Source organism: Gordionus sp. m RMFG-2023, chromosome 1 (genome assembly GCF_954871325.1).
Source record: "Gordionus sp. m RMFG-2023 chromosome 1, tfGorSpeb1-WG-v2, whole genome shotgun sequence".
NCBI lineage: Eukaryota > Metazoa > Nematomorpha > Gordioida > Chordodea > Parachordodidae > Gordionus > Gordionus sp. m RMFG-2023.
Genome location: NC_088775.1, coordinates 2,749,374 through 2,771,129, shown reverse-complemented (window position 1 = coordinate 2,771,129; position 21,756 = coordinate 2,749,374). Strand labels below are relative to the sequence as shown.

Sequence of the window (21,756 nt, the reverse complement as noted above, 5' to 3'; positions counted from 1 at the left end):
TTATTATTATTATTATTATTATTATTATTAATAATGATCGGTTGTAAAACGCTAGCGTTTATATTAGAGCGCGATTTGGCTCGAGTGATGCCAAATTGAACGCTAGCGAAATCACAGCTGATTCTTCGCAGTTATAACCCCCTTTTGAAATATACGTTAACAAGAGCCGCGAATATCATCGTTTCGCTCCGTATTTATAAAATTAAAGCCCTAATATTATAGACTTGCTTTTGTAAATTACGCGAAAATGAATTCCGCAATCGCTCGAAAAAATCGCGCTCACTATAAAATGCGAAAGTAACAAAATTATCGTGACCGCCTTTGACTCAGTTTTATAATAAAAAAATGGACATTAAGTCGGGGGGGAGTTTTACTTTCTTCGAAAATGTTTTTAATAGAATATGGGTTTTTATTTGTTTTCATTCAACTTTAATTTAATTTTAATATTAAATCTCTTAAATTTTTAAGTGTTTGATTATATATAGAAGAGAAGAGAAGAGAAGAGAAGAGAAGAGAAGAGAAGAGAAGAGAAGAGAAGAGAAGAGAAGAGAAGAGAAGAGAAGAGAAGAGAAGAGAAGAGAAGTATATATAGAGAACTGCAGGCCCGGGTACATGGGCCGGGCCCTATTCTAATTTTATTAAACAAATATCTAGGCCGGTTCGGGTTTAAAATATAAAACCCGGGCTGGACCGTGCAAATGGTACCTTTTGCAGGTCTCTGATATATCTATATATATTTTTTTTTCAACTAAATTTATTAAAATAATTAAAGCATAAAAATAATAATATTACAAAAACTCTGCTACACAAGAATAACGAGGTTAATCTCTGGGCTGAAAAGAAATTAATCGGGCCTTACCGCCTAGTCACTAAATAACGCGTCTAATTTCGGGTTTCACGCCCCAAGTTCAGAAATTACTCAAGGTTCACATGCTGAAGGTACTTCGATAACTCTGTTTAGGGTGCACTGGCAGTTATCTCCGCATATGCGGAAAGCGGATTGCGAACCCTGAGACTCGCCTGAAATTTTGATCCCCGTAAGGCCGCACCCTGAACCTAAAGCACGTCGGTTGGTGGTACACGAACAGTATCCTAAGGATTTTTTTTTACCACAATTCAAGGCCTATTTTTATACTGCCAATCATCCACTCGTGAGAGGCTGTCATTTTCATGCTATATGTATTGAGGGGGGGGGGGTAGTCAAAGTGCCGGTGTTCATTTTTTAGATTTATGTATTTCTGAGTAACTTCTAGCAAACTATCAGTTGAGCCCTGGAGCCTCTAGCAGCTAAAGTGAATGGCAGGAGAGTCGAGGGAGTTGTAAAACCTAGAACGCGCTATTCCCTGACGAACGGTAAGGGCCAATTTAATCCTTCCTGCCAAAGTACCTCGTTACTCTTACGCTAATTGCTAACATAATCACTTTTAATACTTTGAACATTCTAGACTAAAAAACATACCAGAACATTCTAGAGTGTTAGAAGAGAAGAGAAGAGAAGAGAAGAGCTCTTCTCTTCTCTTCTCTTCTCTTCTCTTCTCTTCTCTTCTCTTCTCTCTTCTTCTCTTCTCTTCTCTTCTCTTCTCTTCTCTTCTCTTCTTCTTCTCTTCTCTTCTCTCTTCTTCTTCTCTTCTCTTCTCTTCTTCTCTTCTCTTCTCTTCTCTTCTCTTCTCTTCTCTTCTGATAGTAAACCAAAAAAAATGACACATTTTTTAAAAAAAATTTTTATTTTCTGTTTGATATCAAATAATATCGGAAAATTATAAGAAATTAAGGGAGTAAACATGCTTTAAGTAATTGGTTGGATGATCGAAAAGGTGTGTATAATATATGTATCAATTATTACGTCCCACGTGATGACCATATTGCTAGGGTCCGAACCTTTGCCCACTACGTTGAGAGGGTTATGTTCCGGCGTATCGCCCGGAGTACTGCAAACTTCGGTGGCTTCACTGGGGTTGCTAATGAACTCTTCTCTGTTGATGGTTGCCACCTTGAAAGTATAATTGCTACCCGGTTTTAGGTCCGTCCTGAATTCAGTCGAAGGGGCTAAAGCTTCTCCTATATTTTATAAATTTCGTTACGAAGAAAAATTAAAATGAGGAACATGGTTTTAGCGGCAAGGCTATACTTAAATGACCGGTTGGTTTTTTTTTATATCAAATTTAAAAGTCAAAAGAATTTAAAACGCGCCATTTTTTTAAATTTTTTTTGACAAAATACAAACATTTCGCGAAGTCTTAATAGCGGGGACAAATTTCATCATGAGGTTTTTTTTTGTGTTGTTCTTTTTTTCAGGATTTAAAATGCTTCAAAATAAAATAATCTTCAAAGATTTTTGATCTCTGAAACATTTTCTGTGATTTTTATGCCTATTTTGGGCGAAAAAAATAATTTTTTTCAAAATACTGGTTATTTTGTTTTTAAATTTCATCGGAAAAATCTATAAGAATAGTTCTGAGGTTCGCGACATGATTGTCTGAATTTCAATGATCGTGTTCCTTCAAATTCCAACATAGTCAGATCTAAAGAATGCAACACGGAGGAGTCTTGCAGAGAACTTTTGATTGGCCATGTATAAAATTTTTTTAAATAGGAAATTTCCCATTGTTTTTCCTCCAAAAATTTCCGTTAATTATAGTTTCTCGGGAAATTTCATATCCCTAATAAATACCTTTCAAAAATGAGAAGAGGAAAAAAAAACGGGCGATATAAATGATTCAAGTTTTAAAGATTCGCTAAACCCATTACAAGACTTCTTACAGTTTAATTCCTATAAGGAAATATCATTTTTTTTAAATTTCAATACGAAAAATATAATAACTTTTGATTGGATAAATGAAATAAGCATGAAGTACGGTATTATTGGATTATAATTTTAACCTATCCTATTCGTTCATTCATTGCTATATACAGCATTTTACTTCATAATCGTAAAAGTACAAATTCGAACCTTAAAAAGGATCGTTTTTCAAAAAGTATAAATTGAAATCTTAAAAAAAAGGATCGTTTTTCAAACTTCGAATGTATCGTAACAAATTTGTGATTATTCCAGATTTGTGTTAATCGAAACGGGTGGTAAATTATAATTTTCACAGGGTTTGAAAAAAAGTGTTATACAAACTTGAAAATGGTACACGTGATTAAAATGGTACACGTGATTAAAATGGTACACGTGATTGAAATGGTACACGTGATTGAAATGGTAACTTTGTGAAGTAAAAACGTGTTGTGGGCGTAATCCGATTTATTTATACGCAATTTTAAAAACGAAATACAAAATTAACTACCTAACTTTTCCAACGATCCATCGGGTGTACCCAACAAGTGCCCCAATATATCGTACCTCAGAACGTCCGTTTTTAGCGGGGGGTCCCATCTGATAGAAGCGCTCCGCCCGCTGCACTCCTCCAGTTTAACGTTGGTGGGCGGTTCCGATATTATTAGCGGTTCGTGAACGGCGTCTTCCGGTTTTGGCTGTTGACATAAAACTTTGTGGTTTGTTTTTTTTTGTATAGATTTAAATGCGTTTCTCTTTGTGGGATTAAAATTTGAAAATAGGATTTTATCGGAATATATTCTTATCATGTTTTGGAATACTTCTTATCTTATGAATTGTAGACAATTTTGCTGTTTTGAAGTTATACATAATTTATATAATGAAAAGTCTGTGAAAATATGATTAAAAATTTTATTATTAAAGTTTAAAGGTTCTTGGAAAAAAATTGTCTGGAATATATAGGGTAGTGGGTATTCCAATTTCTTTCTTTCTTTCTTTCTTTCTTTCTTTCTTTCTTTCCTTCCTTCCTTCCTTCCTTCCTTCCTTCCTTCCTTCCTTCCTTCCTTCCTTCCTTCCTTCCTTCCTTCCTTCCTTCCTTCCTTCCTTCCTTCCTTCCTTCCTTCCTTCCTTCCTTCCTTCCTTCCTTCCTTCCTTCCTTCCTTCCTTCCTTCCTTCCTTCCTTCCTTTCCTTCCTTCCTTCCTTCCTTCCTTCCTTCCTTCCTTCCTTCCTTCCTTCCTTCCTTCCTTCCTTCCTTCCTTCCTTCCTTCCTTCCTTCCTTCCTTCCTTCCTTCCTTCCTTCCTTCCTTCCTTCCTTCCTTCCTTCCTTCCTTCCTTCCTTCCTTCCTTCCTTCCTTCCTTCCTTCCTTCCTTCCTTCCTTCCTTCCTTTCTTTCTTTCTTTCTTTCTTTCTTTCTTTCTTTCTTTCTTTCTTTTTAGATTTCCGGTAAAATCAGATTTTTAATTTTTAAATTTAATAGCGCTCAATTAAAAAAAAATTACACATTGCCCCCGGTAATTTATATATATTTCATTATAATTCACCTCTCTAAGTGTGTATAAGATTGGCCCAAAAACGCAAAATATATTTTTTTTATATAAATGAGAATCGGGCACAAATTTCGTGGGGGAGAGACCGGGCCTTCAAATTCGCCCCCGCCCCTTTAATTACGGCTCTGTGGGGTAGGGATTATGCCTAATCACGTCATAAAATACTCCCTAAGAGGGTAAACTTATTTTTTTTTTAATATATACTAAAAAAAACATTATACCCTATTGGATTTACTTTGTTAATTAACAAAGATTTTATATCTTAAAATATAAAAATTAAATAATTTTTATAAAATATTTTAATTTTGTGGGGTTATTTGGAATATTTTAATAATTAATTCATAATTCATTATTATCTGATTAATAGAAGAAAAGTATTAATTATTTTTATAATAAATTTTAAATTTGATAATTAGCATTTGAAAGAAGGATTGTTAGCAGTTTACGGAATTAAAATTTGTTCCCCATAAAAAAAGGTTTAAAATCAATGATTTTCCTGTTACAGTTACTTCTTTATTTGACTTAAAGGTATCTTAATTTGTATCGAATTAAATGATGGATAATAATTTTGAAATATTATTCCACTTCCAGATTTAAATCCTATCAATACCATCAAAACTGTCCCACATATAGAACTCTGCAGGGATTGCTAGAAGCCCGACAGGGTCGGGTTGGGCTCGGAATATTGAAGATTCTATTTTCTCGAGCTCAGCGAAAACTAAATATTAAGAAATATCCTCAATAATCACATTGCTTTCATCGAAATGTCAATCAGAACTAACACATTTCACTTGTTCATTTTTTTAAGTAATTTCCATTTTCCCAAATTAACAATTTCACGTGATCACGATTCGTATTTGAAGGAAGGAAGGAAGGAAGGAAGGAAGGAAGGAAAAGGAAGGAAGGAAGGAAGGAAGGAAGGAAGGAAGGAAGGAAGGAAGGAAGGAAGGAAGGAAAAGAAAGAAAGAATTTTGGATGAAAATTATCAGGTTTTAAATTAAAAAAATATACTATAAGCCAACCTAAAATCTAGCTTGAAAATATTTTGCATTTCATATAATTTTTGTTTTTTATCTAATATATATCTTATAAATGGATGTAAAATTTAAAAATAATTTCAGAAAAGATTAGAAATTTTAAAATATAAAAATACATATGGAATATCTTAAGTATACGGGAAGAAATTTTTAGCTCATATTAAGTTAAACAGTGTGAAAAGTTCCAAATCTATTCTAGTCGGGCTTGGGGTCGGTCTGGAACAGATTTTTTCCGGTTCGACTCAGACCCGAGCTTGTTAAATTCGGGTAGAGCTCCGCCCGCTAAGAGATATAAAAATTTTTTTTAGCCCGACCCAAGTTTAAAACAACTGACATTTTTTTTTATAAACAATAAAAAATTCCTAGCCAAAAAATAAAAAAAATTTCATATGGTTTTTTTGTTAATTCTGTATAGAAAAATATTATAATTTTTTTATATAAAATTTAAAACAGTTGTGTTAATAAAAAAAAATGAATTGAAATATATATTTTTTTAAATTTTTAAATTAAATTTTAAAATTAAATTTTAAATTAATATTATAAAAAAAATTTACCAATAAGACAAGTCAAAAACCTGATGAAATTATAAAAATAACCAAAAAAAAAATTTTTAAATGAAGGAATCAGAGTTGTTAAAAGGTACATTTTAAATGGATCTAGATACAGATACATAGTCTAAAATAATATCTAGATACAGATATTAATCAAAAATCTATCTAGATACAGATACCATATTTATACCTAGATCCTTTAACAACTCTGGTAGGAATGAATGTAAGGAATAAGGGGGGGGGGTAGGATTTTAGGATTAAAGATTTTATTTTTAGATGTTCTTCAGACGATAAATGTTCAGGAAAGGTCATGGAAGTTTTGAATTCATGAAGGATGAAAATTTTATTATAATTCTTAAAATTTTCTAAAAATCTAGAAATAACGATAAAATAAAATGGAATAAAGAGGGAAAATATCATCTGCGTATATATTCAATGAGATATAATAATACCTAGTTAAAAGTGTAACATCAATGAAAAACAGCTGGGGACGCCATTTTGATTGCCCATGTGATTATTAAAAAATTTATTCCTATCCTATGTCTGATGGTAAACTTTATTAAAGGTATTGCCTGATCACCGAGATAATGAGGAAGCAAAGTTATCATTTTAATAGTAGTTTTTTTAAACATGAGAATGATCAGTATATGGGTTACCAAAATGGCTGGTCCAGCTGATTTGCATTCAACGACGCATTCAAATGCTTTATGAATGAATGCATCGTCAGTCTAGGTATTATCATATGTCACTGATATATTATATTTAATCGCGCTAACGCAGTTTCGTATTTTAGCAATTTCAAATAATTTTTTCAAAATGAAAGGAGCCCTTAAACAAAAACGGGCCAATAGCCCCGAATCGCTAAACCCCGAAGAACCCTTTTTTATAATTTATTTAAATTTGTAGCAAGAAGATTGGTTTCTCCCGTGCGACACAGCGCATGCGTAATTATTAAAAATGAGGATTCAGATTGGTTTCTCCGGTGCGACACAGCGCATGCGTAATTATTAAAAATGAGGATTCAGATTGGTTTCTCCGGTGTGACTCAGCGCATGAGCCATTATTAAAAATATCGACTTTTCTAGGATGTTTTGCAATAGAGGCGAAAAGAAAGAGATAAAGAGAAGATAATTAATGTCATCTTTTGTGGCATATTTTATTATTAACTTATTTTTTTTAATTTTTAAAAGGGGAGTAAAAAGATATTAAAAATTATTTTTGAAAAAATTATTCTCAATTATTAAGATGATTCATTATAAAAAAATTTAAACAAAACATTTCTTTTGAAGTTTTTAAAAATATATATAACATCATAATATTTCTTTCTTTCTTTCTTTCTTTCTTTCTTTCTTTCTTTCTTTCTTTCTTTCTTTCTTTCTTTCTTTCTTTCTTTCTTTCTTTCTTTCTTTCTTTCTTTCTTTCTTTCTTTCTTTCTTTCTTTCTTTCTTTCTTTCTTTCTTTCTTTCTTTCTTTCTTTCTTTCTTTCTTTCTTTCTTTCTTTCTTTCTTTCTTTCTTTCTTTCTTTCTTTCTTTCTTTCTTTCTTTCTTTCTTTCTTTCTTTCTTTCTTTCTTTCTTTCTTTCTTTCTTTCTTTCTTTCTTTCTTTCTTTCTTTCTTTCTTTCTTTCTTTCTTTCTTTCTTTCTTTCTTTCTTTCTTTCTTTCTTTCTTTCTTTCTTTCTTTCTTTCTTTCTTTCTTTCTTTCTTTCTTTCTTTCTTTCTTTCTTTCTTTCTTTCTTTCTTTCTTTCTTTCTTTCTTTCTTTCTTTCTTTCTTTCTTTCTTTCTTTCTTTCTTTCTTTCTTTCTTTCTTTCTTTCTTTCTTTCTATCTTTCTTTCTTTCTTTCGTTCCATTCCTTTTTTCTTTCTTAATTATATTATATTTATCAATTTTTAAAGCTAATTAATGATTCCTTACGCCAGAACCATGAAGATCACTGAAATTGAAGTGAGAGGGGGGGGGGGGTAAGAAAAAACAAATCGTTATTGAGTTTAATGGGATGCAAAATTCATTGTCTATAAGCTACTGTTACCGTATAATGATGTTAACTTGGAAAAATGAGACAAAAAGAAATTCGAGGAAGTAAGGTTCGGGAAATATTATAATATAAGAAAAGACCCTAAGTAAGAAAGACCTGGTTTATACGCTGGGTTCTCTGTCGATAAAAATCGTTTTATTAAAATGTGGGAGCCTATATTAAGATTTAGTAAAAAAAAATTCAACATTTTACCGAGCAAGATTATAATCAGAGACCTGCAGAGGTACCTTGCCCTCATTACCGGCCCGGGTTTTATATTTTAAGGCTCGACCCGGCCCTAAACCCGGTCTGGGCCTGAGTGTCTTTGATTATGATGGCAGAAATACTAATTATAAACCAAAACCTCGCAAAAATTTTTAGTAAAAATAAGCCAATATTTGGGCACAATTTAAACAACTATTATTTTTTTTTTATGAGGGACCATATTTATATAATTTCTGCATATGTTCTCATTTTTTTATCGAATGGGAAAGGGGACAGGTGATATAGTCTGTTTGGAGAAGGTTTGGCAGAATTCGGATTTAAATTATAGGAACAGGCTAGTAAAATCGACGGGAAAGGGAATCGCCCCACCCCCAACGCAACACCCCTTCCTATCTCCCTCTCTCCGTAACTGTATATATATATATAACTAAAGCATTTATATAAATATTGCCCCCCCCCCTCTCCCCTTAGAAAAATCCTGGATACGCCTATGAGGATAGATTGTTATTATGATAGGTTAGTCATGTTATTCCATATCTTTATTAGGATCGGATAGTGAAGTGATTGATATACATTCTATATATGCTATCGAGTAGTAAGCTTTTCCCGAATGTTAGATCTTTGGAGTATTACAAAAAAAAATGCTTGAATCTATACAGAATTTCGGTATAAAAAAGTCTTAGATAATTCACAATTCCAAACCGAAACTTTGTCATTTTAACTCTCTCGAAATTTAACCCAGGAGGGATGTATTGAGCAAACTAAAACAGCTGCTCAAACGATTCTTTTAGAAGAATTAGAAAACTTTGGGGCCCAGTTTAACCTGTAATTGTTGGATATAAAAGAATCTAGTTAAATATCAACGAAAAAGTATAATAGCCTCAAAAGGAAAATCTTACTTTTTTTGGTGAAAGGGGGGGGGGGTGTTTAGAATCCGGACACTAACCCTTCAATACGAACAATATGGTAGTAGAAGATTTGACCATATATGTGACACTTATATAGTTAAAGAACAAAAAAAAAGGTAATGTAATGGGAAACAGGGCTGACACCCATACAATTAATGGATTGTCTTCAAAAATATCTGACAGTTATTTGTATATAGCCCTTTCGTTAAACCCCCCGCCCCGCCTGCGCTATAACCATATCAACCCCCAAATCTCCCCCCCAACCGCTTGTCTTCTTAGGGCTTCTCCTTTCGTTACATAAAGGATCGAAGATTTGGATCATGGGCTCCAAGTAGGATAAATTTGTATTATTAATTTCCCATTTTTAATTTTTTTTTCTCTTAAGATTTTTTTTAAAAATTTTTAAGGAATGTTAAATAAAATGTTTAAAAAAATTCACTTAATATAATATAAATGTAAATTAGATTTAAAGATAGATAGATAGATAGATAGATATTAATATCATATATCATAATAATACTAATACTAATATTAGTATATCAAAAACTCCCTTTAATATTTCTTTATTATATCCTTATATCAGATTTTATCTAATATATAAGATTTTATTTTCTTGTTTTACAAGATGGTTTTATTTTATTATTTTTTTTAAATGTTATTTTCTTTAAAATTAAAATTAAAATTAATTTTAAAATGATATTTTTAACCTCTTCTTTTCCTAAAAAAAAAAATTAGCCTTTTTTCACGTGAAAGCAATTAAGAGAAGAGAAGAGATCTAAATCTTTTTAATGAAGGGTTATTTTTAAGAAATTTTAAATTTATTTATGTATATTTTATTTAAATTATCTAAATGCCAACTATGAAAAATTCATATGTTAATTAAATAATAATTTATTTTTAAAAAAAAAATATGTTTGGACCTATAAAAAAGATACATGATTAATATTAATTGATAGTTCTGGTAAGTAATGTAGGTGGTCTATAAAAAAAAATATATAATTAAATCAAATCGAATAATAGTATCCGTACGAATAATAAAACCGGTATTCGGTTCAAATATTTGATTTTCGATATTTTTTCAAAAAAAAATTGATAATAATTAATTGAATGGTGGTTGCGGAAATAAAAGTTCCACAAAAAAAAAACATTTTTGAAACTTTGTAGATAATTTTGAAATTTAGAAAATAATTTCAAATATTTAAGGAATAATTTGATCGTCAGGTACTTTAATTAGACATAAAAATTTGTTTTTTTTTAAAATTCATATTCGATTCGAAAATAACCGTGTTATTTGTTATTCGTAAAAATACTTCGAATAACGGATAATTAGTTTTTTAGTTTGAGTTACGAAACTTTTGGCCAAGGTGAGGGTAGCGGTGATAGTATAAATCAGTGATTAGAAAAATCGTAACCGGGCCCGGCCCGGTTTTAAAAAAATTTCGGGCCGGGTCGAGCCAATGATATATAATGATACATAGACTGACGATGCTTTCATTAAAAGTGTACATCAATGAAAACCAGCTGGGGACGCCATTTTGATTACCCATATCGTTACTTAAAAAAATTTTCAAACGAGTAACCAATTTATTCCTATGTCTGACGCAAACTTTATTAAAGACATTGCATAATCATCGAGATAATAATAATAGTTTTTTAAACATGAGAATAATTGTTATATGGGTTACTACCAAAATGGCGGTTCCAGCTGATTCGCATTCAACGACGCTTTCGAATGCATCATTATGAATGCATCGTCAGTCTAGGTATCATTATATGTCATTTGGGTCGGGTTTAAATTTTTTTTATAAAATACGAATTTTTTGTCAAATAAATTATGATTATATTTTTTTTCAAAAAAATTTCTATATTTAAATAAATTCGGGCCGGGCCGAGTCGGGTGGACAAATAATTTTCATTTTGGGTCGGGCTTTTCGGGACAAATAAAAATTTCGGGCTAGACCGGTAACTGAAAAATTAGGCCCTGATACTGATCGCTAGTTATAAATGTCGTATTTGGGATTATCGGGATAATCTTTTTATTTTAAAATCATTTTACTAAGCGGGGGGGGGGGGCAATTTTTTAAACTTTTGAAATAATCAGATTTGACCCAGGGTAATGTATTCTAAAGAGCATTTCACGCAGTAAAACTCAGACAAGTTAGCTTAGAACTTTTTGGTAATTCTTAATTTTTAGCAATTATAAATACGAAACATAAATGATTTTATGGCGAAAAATTGTCGCATATTTATAGGGTAGTTTTAGGTAATTTTACGTAAGCCGGAGGAAATGTAACTGTTGTATCTGTCGATTTGTAATTGAAATTTAAAGAAAAAGATGGACTTTTAATGGTCTTTGTTTGATATATATATATATATATGCTTACAAATGGGTATTATAAATAAATATATATAATTTTAAATTAGGATCATAACGAAATATTGGGTTTTAATATTGTTATTGGAAAATTTAAATGTATATATATGTCGTACGGGGATTCGTAATCCGTGGGGATTCAGAATCTTTAGAAAATCCAATTTAACCGGAAATGGATTCTAAACATGTGTTAGAGTACCCAAACTGTAAATTTTAAACAATTTTGCCACGAACTTTAGAAACTACTTCTAATTTATATCAATTTTTATATGGATTTTTCTTCATATAAATAAAAAAAAAATACTTAAAATGTCTATGGCTGAAATTTTTCGAAATTTACAGTTTTGGTACTCTGTCTACAGATGCTAGAATACATTTCCGGTTCATTTCCGGTTAAATCGTACTTTAAAATTTTTTTAAATCGCCCTCGGTATAGGATTTAAAATCAAGAGACTCCGAATCCCCATACGACATATATATATATATTGAATAAGCTTGACATTTACTTTAGCTACAGGTATTTTGTTTCTAAATTTATATAATTTGCATGCTTAAATTATATTTTTTTTCCCGCCAGATTTTCCATATTTGTTTTTTAAAAAAAAAAAAAGATCCTTTATCTTAACACCCGCTCTCTCCCTACCCCCACCCCTCCACACCTTCATTTTAACCAATGACATATAATAAGACGATGCATTCTTAATAAGGTCTTTGAAAGGGTCGTTGAATGCAAATCAGCTGGACCCGCCATTTTTGTAGCCCATATAGTCAATTATTCTCATATTAAAAACCGGGGATGCGAACCCGGCAAAATATTTGCCCGGGTTCGGTTCGGGTTCGGTTCAGGGAAATATTTTTGAACCCAGGTTTGGTTTCGGGTTCAACTCGGCTGTAAGAATTTTTGAATTGATAAAATAAAGATATTCCATATTTAAAATCATAATTAACAAACTAGACATAAATTTGGTAATAAAAAATGAATTTTTTATTTTATTTATCGGCTAAATATAGTTAAAAATACATAACATATTCGTGTACAGATTTAAAAAATTTATATAGACGTATTTCTTTAAATAAAAATATCCAATATAATAATTTTTACACTTTGAGTTCACTTTTCATTTTCCTCTAATTAATAATCTTTGAGAATAAGTTAAAAATTAAAAAATATATGGCGTGAAATGTATTTAGCACTTCCAATAGGAATCTTTGAAAATAAATTTTAAAAAAAAAAAATTAAAAAAAATATTTAAGTTTTGTTTAAAAATTTATTATCACTTCACTTAAAAGAAGGTATTATGATAATATTATAAAAAAGCTCAATTAAATTATTAATATTCGTATTTTACAATTATACAAATATCTTGATATATGATTTTAAACAATACACTGGACCCGCTTGAACCCGGGTTCGTAAAAATTCCTGGGTTCGGTTCGGGTTCAGATGTTTTTATCAAAAACCCGGGTTTACTCCTCCGGGTTCGGGTTCGGGTTCGGTTCAAATCCCTGTTTAAAAGCTACTATTAAAATTGATAACTTGCTTCCAGATTTACTCGATGAATCAGACAATCCCTTTAATAAAGTTTGCGTTAGACATAAATAAATAATAAATTGGCGCCACTCGTTTAAAATTTTTTAATAATGATACGGGTAATAAAAATGGCGTCCCCAGCTGTTTTTTATTGATGAACACTTTTAATGAATGGTCAGTTGATTTTAACCCTAAAAATATAAGATCGTATTTGGGGGGGGGGGGGTAAACTAGGATATGTAAAAAAAAATGGTGGTTATATGTCATCTAAAAATAAATTTTTTGGGTATGAGACATTTTACCGAAATCGGTTTTAGGGGGCCTAACTCTTAAAATCTTTCTACAAAAAAAATTTAAAGTCTAGATAAAACTTTTTCGACCCCATAGAGAAAATCATCTAAGCCCTATATGAAAGAAGTTCTGCCCATTATCCCCCCCCCCCCACCCCCGCTGTTTAAAATTTACATTCGACATTTGCATATCCGAAATTTATAATTTATGAAACAGTAAATTTTATAAAAATTTCTTCACTATAATACTCCGTTTAAACTATTAAAATTCGATATTTACAATCAGAAATTTATCATTATAAAAAAGCTTAATTCGTAAATTTTCTCCAGTTATACCCCCGTTTAAACTATTAAAATTCGACATTTGCATATCCGAAATTTATAATTTATGAAACAGTAAATTTTAAAAAAATTTCTTCACTATAATACTCCGTTTAAACTATTAAAATTCGATATTTACAATCAGAAATTTATCATTATAAAAAAGCTTAATTCGTAAATTTTCTCCAGTTATACCCCCCGTTTAAACTATTAAAATTCGACATTTGCATATCCGAAATTTATAATTTGTGAAACAGTAAATTTAAAAAATTTTTCTTCACTATAATACTCCGTTTAAACTATTAAAATTCGATATTTACAATCAGAAATTTATCATTATAAAAAAGCTTAATTCGTAAATTTTCTCCAGTTATACCCCCGTTTAAACTATTAAAATTCGACATTTGCATATCCGAAATTTATAATTTGTGAAACAGTAAATTTTAAAAAAATTTCTTCACTATAATACTCCGTTTAAACTATTAAAATTCGATATTTACAATCAGAAATTTATCATTATAAAAAAGCTTAATTCGTAAATTTTCTCCAGTTATACCCACGTTTAAACTATTAAAATTCGACATTTGCATATCCGAAATTTATAATTTGTGAAACAGTAAATTTTAAAAAAATTTCTTCACTATAATACTCCGTTTAAACTATTAAAATTCGATATTTACAATCAGAAATTTATCATTATAAAAAAGCTTAATTCGTAAATTTTCTCCAGTTATACCCACGTTTAAACTATTAAAATTCGACATTTGCATATCCGAAATTTATAATTTGTGAAACAGTAAATTTAAAAAATTTTTCTTCACTATAATACTCCGTTTAAACTATTAAAATTCGATATTTACAATCAGAAATTTATCATTATAAAAAAGCTTAATTCGTAAATTTTCTCCAGTTATACCCACGTTTAAACTATTAAAATTCGACATTTGCATATCCGAAATTTATAATTTGTGAAACAGTAAATTTTAAAAAAATTTCTTCACTATAATACCGTTTAAACTATTAAAATTCGATATTTACAATCAGAAATTTATCATTATAAAAAAGCTTAATTCGTAAATTTTCTCCAGTTATACCCCCGTTTAAACTATTAAAATTCGACATTTGCATATCCGAAATTTATAATTTGTGAAACAGTAAATTTTAAAAAAATTTCTTCACTATAATACCGTTTAAACTATTAAAATTCGATATTTACAATCAGAAATTTATCATTATAAAAAAGCTTAATTCGTAAATTTTCTCCAGTTATACCCACGTTTAAACTATTAAAATTCGACATTTGCATATCCGAAATTTATAATTTGTGAAACAGTAAATTTTAAAAAAATTTCTTCACTATAATACTCCGTTTAAACTATTAAAATTCGATATTTACAATCAGAAATTTATCATTATAAAAAAGCTTAATTCGTAAATTTTCTCCAGTTATACCCCCGTTTAAACTATTAAAATTCGACATTTGCATATCCGAAATTTATAATTTGTGAAACAGTAAATTTAAAAAATTTTTCTTCACTATAATACTCCGTTTAAACTATTAAAATTCGATATTTACATCAGAAATTTATCATTATAAAAAAGCTTAATTCGTAAATTTTCTCCAGTTATACCCCCGTTTAAACTATTAAAATTCGACATTTGCATATCCGAAATTTATAATTATGAAACAGTAAATTTTAAAAAAATTTCTTCACTATAATACTCCGTTTAAACTATTAAAATTCGATATTTACAATCAGAAATTTATCATTATAAAAAAGCTTAATTCGTAAATTTTCTCCAGTTATACCCCCGTTTAAACTATTAAAATTCGACATTTGCATATCCGAAATTTATAATTATGAAAAAAATTTTCTTCACTATAATACTTTAAAAAATTCGATATTTACATCAGAAATTTATCATTATAAAAAAGCTTGAATTGTAAATTTTCTCCAGTTATACCCCGTTTAAACTATTAAAATTCGACATTTACATATCCTAAATTTTTAATTATAAAAGCTTAATTTGTAAGTTTTCTCCACTATTCACAGTTTAAACTATTTACATTCGACATTTACATATATCGGAATTTTTAATTATAAACACTTTAATTTTTAAAATTATATCCATTAAACCCCCGTTTACACTTATTAAAATTTTATCATTTACATGGAAATTTGTAATTTATAAAACGCTTAATTTTTAAATTTTCTAAAAAACAATAAATTTTTATTTGCACAATAATAATTACCTGTATATTTTGATGTGCGAATAAATAGAATGACTGTTAATATTAGGCAGGGTGAAATACGATTGAATAGATGAAGCGGGGAAACAAATTTGGTGATTTGACGGTGAACCGAAGGTTTGGCGGGAAAACGTCGTTTTGTGGGGTGGTCAGCCGATCGGAGGGGGCCATCTTTACAGTCGTTTTTTTCACTTTTTAGGGTTATAACCGGGTTAAGTGCCCCCCTCGGGGCATTTAGAGTTTTAGGTGTTTTGCCATCGATATTTCGGGTATTTAACGACGGGCGATGTCGGATTCTTTCGATTGCTTCCATAATTGCGAAAAATGGAGGGGAAAAATTATGATAATTGTCTTCTTAGTTTTTGTCGCTTTTATATCTATATTAATCTAACAAAAAATTTTTTTTTTATAAATTATTTAATTATTTGTAATTATAAAATTATAAAAATTTATAAAAATTAGGAGGTTAATTGGGAAAATATAATAAAATAATTGAAAACCAAAAAAAAAAAAACTAATTAGAAAACATATGATGATTTTACGATATTTATTTTTCTCTATTTTTAAAGGTTATATTTTAATTATTATTTTTTCTTATATATATATATTAAAAAAAACAACAAATTGGAAAATTCGCTAAAATTAGATTATTTTATTTTTGTTCGAGATTTCGCACCCTGCCTTTATAGATGTCGAGTAAATTATTTCTGGTCAGGGGTGTTCAAATTAGACAAGTTTTCTTCTTTTTTTTACGAATCTTTATATATTTTTTAAAAAATATTGATTCGATTTTTTTAAAATAATTTTTCAAGAATTTCAATAACGGTTTTTTCTAATAATAATAATAATAATTAACTAACCTAACCTAACCCTACAAGAGTGGTTTTCAAATATTTTATATATAATATATTTGTTTTTTAAAAAAAAAATTTTTTTCTTAAAAAAATATGATTTTTATTTACTCAGTTTGATTGAATAAAATAATATTTTTTGTTAAAAAATGAAAATCTAATTTATAAATGGAGTGGAGAGAGGGGGGGGGATCAATGATCTTCTAAGGAATTGAGAGAATATTATTTTCAATTTATTTTTTAATTTTTCAATTCCTTCTATATTTACTATTTTATTTTATTTAAAAATTTGACATTTGTTTTTTTTTGTTTTTTTTTATAAAGTTTCAAATTAAATCCACGTGAGAAAATAAGAACTTTTTTTAAAAAAAAATAGTATATAAATTTAAAAAACAAATGATCATTTGTGACAAAAAAAAATAGAAAAATATTGTCACAAATCTTTGTCAATTCAATTCCCAATTCCCAATCACTCTAAATCTTCCTCCCCCCCCCCCAAATATAAATCGATTTCTTTATATAGATAATATTCCTTTATTTTTATTAAATTTTTTCACAAATTCAGGAAACATAAAAATAGATATAAATATTTTATCGGGGTTACCTTTACATTTTACTCCCCCAAAAAAATATATACATAAAAAATAATTTATGGATGAGAAATTAACCCAAATTAAGGGAAATATCATAAAAAAAATACTAATTGAAAATAAAATAATTTTTTTTTTATAGTTTAAAATCAATAATTAACACCATTTTGACAATTTTAAATATGATATTATGTTGGTGGGTTAGGGTTATTTAAAGGTTTGGAGGGAAAGAAAGTCACGTGATTATAGATAGATCGAATTAAAATTCAAATAAATCAGCTGTTGTAAAGGTCATTTGAGAATAACCCAAATTAGGGGAATAACTGTAAAAAATACTAATTGAAAAATAAAAAAAATTTCTAAAGTTAAAATCAATATTTAACACCATTTTGACACAAGAAAAATATGATATTAATATGTTAACAGATTTTTATTATTTTTACATTTTGCACCTTTAAATTAAATTTTCTTAAAAAAGTTTAATACGAGTCTTATGATAAATAGCTCAACATTCATGGAAATTTTTCTTGAAACCAATGTAAGTGAGGGTTAGGAAGATATTAGGGTCAGGGTTATTTAAAGGTTTTGAGTGATATGATTAGGGTTCAAGATGAATTGAAATGTCAAATCTTGAAAGTCACGTGATTATAGTTAGATCGAATTGAAATTTAAATAAGAATAACCCAAATTAGGGGAATAACTATAAAAATACTAATTGAAAGAGAGAGAAGAAAAGAAAAGAGAAGAGAAGAATTTTTTTTTTAGTTACAATCAATATTTAACACCATTTTGACAAAAATATAATATTAACATGTTAATAGATTTTTATTATTTTTACATTTTGCATCTTTAGTTTTATTTCCTTCGAGTCATATGGTAAATAGCTCAACACTCATGGAAATTTTTATTGAAACCAATGTAAGTGAGGGTTAGGAGGATATTAGGGTTAGGGTTATTTAAAGGTTTTGAGTCATATGATTATGGTTCAAGATGAATTAAAATGTCAAATTTTGAAAGTCACGTGATTATTAGATCGAATTGAAATAATTCAGCTGTTGGGCCGTTTCCTTGAGTTGGACCATAATCGAACCAAACGTCAGCCCCCTATTTTTTGGGGGGCCCGAATCGATCCGATAAAAATGCAAAAAATGTATAGTTACTCATAATTGTAGGTGTCCGATCTGAGTGAGAATATTTCGAATCAAGGTCCGTCTCGACAGAGTCCGCGATATTCTATCCGATAAGCCTCCCTAGCCAATGGCGGTTAAGACCCCCCTCCCTCGAAAATGTTACCTCTATAGCCCCTTTACCCCTCCTGATCTATAATTTCATAGCAATTCAAAATTAACGGAAAAAGAAAGTCTCAAAATCAAAACTACCCACCCACCTACCTACCATCCTCCAAATTGATACATTTTGAGTTATAACCCCCCCCCCCCCCCCAAAAAACGAATTAAAATTTACCGCGTATGAAACCGACCAGGTCGGTGCAGGCAATAAGTATAAAAAGCAAAACCCATATGAATAATTATGTTTATATATATTGTAAGTTAAAGAAGGCTAAGGATTAATAGTTGAATAATTGTCTTATTTTTTTTAGCCACTATCATTTCCGCTTCAGGGGGGGGGGATTCTGAACTTCGAAGAAAACTTCAAATAAATTAACTGATTCCCTGAACGCATTATCGTTTTTTACGCACGTGCTTGTAGATTAAGCAGAATTCACCGCCTTAGAACAATTAACCTACAACCAGGAATAAACGATCGTTTAAAATAGTTCGTTCGTTCGTTCGTTCGTTCGTTCGTTCGTTCGTTCGTTCGTTCCTTCCTTCCTTCCTTCCTTCCTTCCTTCCTTCCTTCCTTCCTTCCTTCCTTCCTTCCTTCCTTCCTTCCTTCCTTCCTTCCTTCCTTCCTTCCTTCCTTCCTTCCTTCCTTCCTTCCTTCCTTCCTTCCTTCCTTCCTTCCTTCCTTCCTTCCTTCCTTCCTTCCTTCCTTCCTTCCTTCCTTCCTTCCTTCCTTCCTTCCTTCCTTCCTTCCTTCCTTCCTTCCTTCCTTCCTTCCTTCCTTCCTTCCTTCCTTCCTTCCTTCCTTCCTTCCTTCCTTCCTTCCTTCCTTCCTTCCTTCCTTCCTTCCTTCCTTCCTTCCTTCCTTCCTTCCTTCCTTCCTTCCTTCCTTCCTTCCTTCCTTCCTTCCTTCCTTCCTTCCTTCCTTCCTTCCTAATATCATTTGATTTAATTGAAGATGGGAAGAAGAAAAAAAAATTATTTATTTATTTTTTTTATACCGTGAATATTTAATAATATCTTTTTTTAAATAAATTGACCCTGTCCTCATTATAATTTTTTTTTTATCGATAAAATTGATTAATAAATTTTTTTTTAAAAAAATAATTTTTTGACAAAAAAAAATAAGATAAGGCAACCCCACGACCTCTTTTTTAGCCTAAATCTGTGTCAGCAGTTTTGATTCAAGAGAATCCAGTGTGAATCGGTAGATCTCTTACATATAAAAAATTTTTTTGCCGGAAGTGGGGAAAAAAAATTGACAGATATGTCTATTCCCGGGTATATCGACCCATTTTGATGATTCCATAACGATTTGGACCAATTACATTATAGAGGAAGTAGAAATCAAAAATCAACATTTAAAATGTCGATATATATTTTTTTTTCGGAATGTGATCCTTGTCAAATATTTTTTTAATTTGCAAAATCAGATAAAAAAAAATTATGTATGTGAAATACATTTGATAGGGTTTGTAGAAATATAGAATAAAATTGAAGGACAGATGCATATTTTGATAAAATAAACCATGTCAGAATTATAAATATTTGGCACGACTAAATTTTCTCTAGACCAATTCCCAATGACGCGAATTCCACGCACCCCCACCCACCAGTCCCCCGATGACTAAAATATATGCTAACCTAAAAGAAGGTATCCTTAACCCAATGGCATATAATAATAATAATACCTAAACTTGAAAAGCATCTCGGAATGCAAATCAGCTGGACCCGCCATTTTAGTAATCCGTGTAGTAATTATTCTAATGTTAAAAACTACGCATCAAATTGATAACTTGCTTTCCAGAGTAACTCGATAATCAGGCAATTCCTTTATTAAAAGTTTGCGGCGTCTAACATAGGAATAAATTTAACCAAAAAATGGCGTCCCCAGCTGTTCTTCATCCAATGTACACTTTTAAAGTCAGTCTAGGCATTTATGTCATTGACCCCACCCCCGTCCACTGCCGCAGCCGACAATATGTAAATCGTATAACCGTGTTTACGAAATGGATTATTTGTCAGTTAACCCGAACCCGGGTATGAACAACTCTTCGAACCCGGGGTAAAACGGACCTCTGACGGGTTCGGACCTCTCTATCAACTTCCTGTTATCTCAAAATTTCCGCTTAAATAGAGTTTATAATTCCTGATTAAAACAAAGGGAAAAAAATTAATGAGGGGATAATATATAATAAAAGTATTTTGACTTTTAGAAAGAAAGAAAGAAAGAAAGAAAGAAAGAAAGAAAGAAAGAAAGAAAGAAAGAAAGAAAGAAAATTTTTTTTCCTTCGCTTATTTGCTTAAATGAAAATGCGTTTTTTTTCTTTCTTTTCTATCTTAGTAAATATACTACACTTTTTTATTAACAAAACTTACACGTGTCCTAAATCAATAACAAAAAAAAAATAAAATAAATATTTTTAAAATAAAATTTCCGTATTTCTTTGATTATTTTTATTTTTATCGATATTATTAAATTTATAAATCAAATCGAATATTAAATTTATTTGATTTTTAAAAGGAGATTAAAGCCAATTCTTATATAAATAGTGTTTTTTAAAACATACGAAACTATTTTATTTTGATTTTTGAGGTAATTTTCATATTTATTAACGTAAAATTCATATTATTTTGAGGTGATTTTCATATTTTTTTTTAACGTAAGTAATCTATATTATTTTGAGGTAATTTTCTTATATTTTTTTTTAAAATGATAAATGAATAAAAAAATATATATAAAATAAATGAAAATTAAATGATGATAAATATTTTAGTAATTAAAATAAAGAAAACTTGATACCATATAAAACATATAGAAAGAATCCCCTTCTAACTAGCTTAAAAGTCATTGAAGATGAACCACCCCACTAAAATATTAAATAATTTATCTGTAAAATGGGTGGCTAGGTAATGATTGGTCTGACTAAAATTAACCCCCTTCCCACCACCCTCCCCACCTCTTGACGCATCTTACCCGTCACCTTTCCGTGCGTTAGAGAGCCCCGGATCATTGTGCCTCGCTTCTTTTTTTTTATCTTAAAGACGCATAGTTTTATATTTAAAGCCTAGAATCGGAGCCGATAGATGTCGACTAAAAAAGAACCAGGATAACCGGGTTCGAAATCGGATCAATAAACCGAGTTTGAAACCGAAACCGAAACTTAAAACCGAGTTTAATTTTTGCAAAAAAAAAAATCGCTCAGA

At 29.9% G+C, this 21,756-nt stretch overlaps 1 protein-coding gene across 2 annotated transcripts in view; it reads right to left on the bottom strand.

Annotated features, from left to right (window-relative positions):
* Positions 1–21,756, bottom strand: part of LOC135931652 (neuroglian-like) — a 38,603-nt gene that overhangs the window by 8,660 nt on the left and 8,187 nt on the right. The window contains exons 2-4 of one of the 2 annotated variants that reach the window (XM_065468905.1): positions 15,829–16,212; positions 3,288–3,488; positions 1,844–2,058 (exon numbers count right to left, since the gene is read on the bottom strand). In XM_065468905.1, coding sequence (XP_065324977.1) covers positions 1,844–2,058; positions 3,288–3,488; positions 15,829–16,138 — 726 coding nt within the window. In that variant the 5' untranslated portion in view covers positions 16,139–16,212. Of the gene's footprint in view, positions 1–1,843; positions 2,059–3,287; positions 3,489–15,828; positions 16,307–21,756 lie in introns of those variants that run through there. The other variant, XM_065468904.1, reaches the window with a different exon arrangement.